General features: G+C 36.5%; 1 protein-coding gene across 1 annotated transcript; it reads left to right on the top strand.

Moving 5' to 3' along the window:
- Nucleotides 1-797: 797 nt before the first annotated feature.
- On the top strand, nucleotides 798-2107 carry LOC107901529 (dehydration-responsive element-binding protein 3). Its single transcript, XM_041095777.1, has one exon. It carries the CDS (start codon nucleotides 1076-1078, stop codon nucleotides 1856-1858), a length of 783 nt encoding a protein of 260 aa, XP_040951711.1. The 5' UTR covers nucleotides 798-1075; the 3' UTR covers nucleotides 1859-2107.
- Nucleotides 2108-2620: the final 513 nt, after the last annotated feature.

The following is a 2620-nucleotide window of genomic DNA, read 5'->3' as shown; positions in this document are numbered from 1 at the left end:
TATCAATGCTTCGTAAAAGAATGTTCATATTTTTCCCCATTAATTCAAATATTTTAATATTTTTTAAACTTATCGTAACTAAGTTAATAAACAAACATGAACATATTTTTAAAACACAAATAACAATAATAATAAACCAACAAACAAGAGCAGAAGTCCAGTTACGTGGACGCTGGTTAAAATATAATTAGGATATAGCATTTATTCTTAAAATGGTGGATCGGACCCATTGAAGATATCAGCAGTTTGAGGCATCTCCATTTCTTCCAACCGGTGACCCCAATTAAACGCAGGCCTCAAGTTTTTTAAATACGAGTTGATATTATAAACACAGTTTACTTATCAAGAATCAATCATCAATGGCAAAAAAATAAAATAAAAATTATAATGTAATAAAACATTATACAGCAAGATCTGAGAGCACTGTAAACCCTAGATTGGCTACATCACAGCTTACATACTTTTATATTATCAAATAGTTGCATATATATACATATACATATATATATCCTATATTCCTACCAAACAATCAAAGGGGGAACTTGTTATAGGGACAAAGGGTGAAAATGGTGATAAATGAACTGGGATAGAGTGATGATTGATTGAGGAAGAAGAAAAGGGGTTAAATGAGTAGTAAAGAAGGGGTGAAAGTGGTAAAGAGAGATTTTATGTTGGAACCTTAAATACAACCTCATGAAAAGAAACAACTATAAGTTTTAGAAAAATTACTCTTCATAAACAGTAAAAGTTGAAAAAGGAGAAGAAAAAGAGGTTGAGTGGTTGTAGAGAAGAGAAGCCCCAATTGAGCCATGGGATGTATAGGATGGGGTGATGACCCATTTCTTATGTGGGTCATATCTCTCTCTCAGCGCTTATAAGTGTTGTATGAGTTATTGGGAAATGATGGGAGCCGAAAGAAAAAAGGCTTTAGATCCTTTGGCTTTTTATCACGAAATAGCTAATACCATTATAGCAACTCTCTTTTAAGTCTTCTTCATTCAATAATATTACCTCAACATTTCTCTTTGCAGAGAAAAAAAAAGAAGAAAAAGAGTAAGAAAAAACAGGTACTTAAATGGCTGAGCTACAACATTCAGAGACAGAGAGCAGCTCAAATTCAACCTCATCGCCGCCGCTATCACCATCTAACTCAACCCCTAACTCAACTACTACGACCCGAAACCATAAACCCGAAACTTTCACTTCGGGTTCTACTAAAAAACCCAAGACAATGAGGGACTCAAGCAAGCGCACCGTTTACCGGGGTGTCCGAATGCGAAGCTGGGGCAAATGGGTGTCCGAAATTCGGGAGCCACGTAAGAAATCCCGCATTTGGCTGGGCACTTTCCCTACCCCAGAAATGGCAGCTCGTGCGCATGATGTAGCCGCTTTGAGCATCAAAGGCAACTCCGCCATCCTCAACTTCCCCGAACTGGCCGACTCGTTACCTCGGCCCGTGTCTTTAGCACCACGTGACGTCCAAGCTGCGGCAGCCAAAGCTGCCCAAATGGACAAATTCGACTCCCCATCATCATCATCTTCTTCTTCTTCTTCGACTTCTATGTCCACTTCAACATTATCATCTTCGTCATCGGTTTCCTCTTTGGTTTCTCACATGGAGTTGTCTTCTGGGCCAGACGAGTTAAGCGAGATAGTGGAGTTGCCGAGCCTCGGGACGAGTTATGATTCAGTCGAGTCGAAGAACGAGTTTGTTTTCATGGACTCAGTGGATGGGTGGTTGTACCCTCCACCATTGCTTCAAAATATGGAAGATTGTGGGTATGTTTGTGATCAATTAGTAGTGCCAGAAAGCATTTTACAAAATGGTTTTGAACAAGGCTTGCTATGGGATTATTAGTTTCTTTTTATTTCCTTGTGTGTGTGTGGGGGTGTTTTTTTGGTTGTGATTTGTGACTCTGAGTGTGTATCTTTTTCTCTTTTCTGGTTTTAAGCCTTTATACTTTTTCTTTGAAGGGCTAAACCTCTTTTGCTTTTTTTTTTCTATCTCTGCTCATGCTGATATCAATGGATCAATCCCTGTACAGTGTTGTTGCAAAACAAAAATTTGAAACCCAGTTCAACAATGAAAAATTCCATGCCTTATTTTCATGCAATCTTCCTTTAGAACTACAATTTGCAGCTTGCAAAAATAGAAAAAAAGGAATAATAATTAAAATGGAAAATGGGAAACTGTCACTAAAAGAAAGCTCTGAGGTATTCTTCTTCCTCTTCTTAATGAACGATGAATACTGGGAGAGATTGCTTTTGGCAGATGGTGAAATACAGTGAGGAGTGAAAGTGACAATTATCCCCATTAAGGATAACAATATCTATCTACCCTTTTTCTACTTTTCAACTTTCCATAAATAATACTCCATAATTTTTAATCCCCATGTCTCTTTTCTATATTCTTATGTCTCTCTTGTTTTAAAATAAGTTTTGCTTATAAAAATTGATAAGATTGTTTTTTTCTAAGTATTTGAAACAAGATGCAACGGATGTCAGGAATTTTCTTCTGTTAGCATATTCTTTTGTTTTTAACAATTAATAAAGGTTAATTACACTCAATATTTTTAAAGCAGTCTGATTTAAATATTCAGAATATCATAATTGTTTCAAT

Source organism: Gossypium hirsutum, chromosome D06, assembly GCF_007990345.1.
Source record: "Gossypium hirsutum isolate 1008001.06 chromosome D06, Gossypium_hirsutum_v2.1, whole genome shotgun sequence".
Taxonomy (NCBI): Eukaryota; Viridiplantae; Streptophyta; class Magnoliopsida; order Malvales; family Malvaceae; genus Gossypium; species Gossypium hirsutum.
The sequence above is the reverse complement of the archived record's forward strand: the minus strand, read 5'-3'. Positions and strand labels throughout refer to the sequence as shown.

Bases quoted from the DNA above. Each gene is read 5' to 3' on its own strand.
- LOC107901529 (XM_041095777.1), top strand. From the start codon at position 1,076: ATGGCTGAGCTACAACATTCAGAGACAGAGAGCAGCTCAAATTCAACC.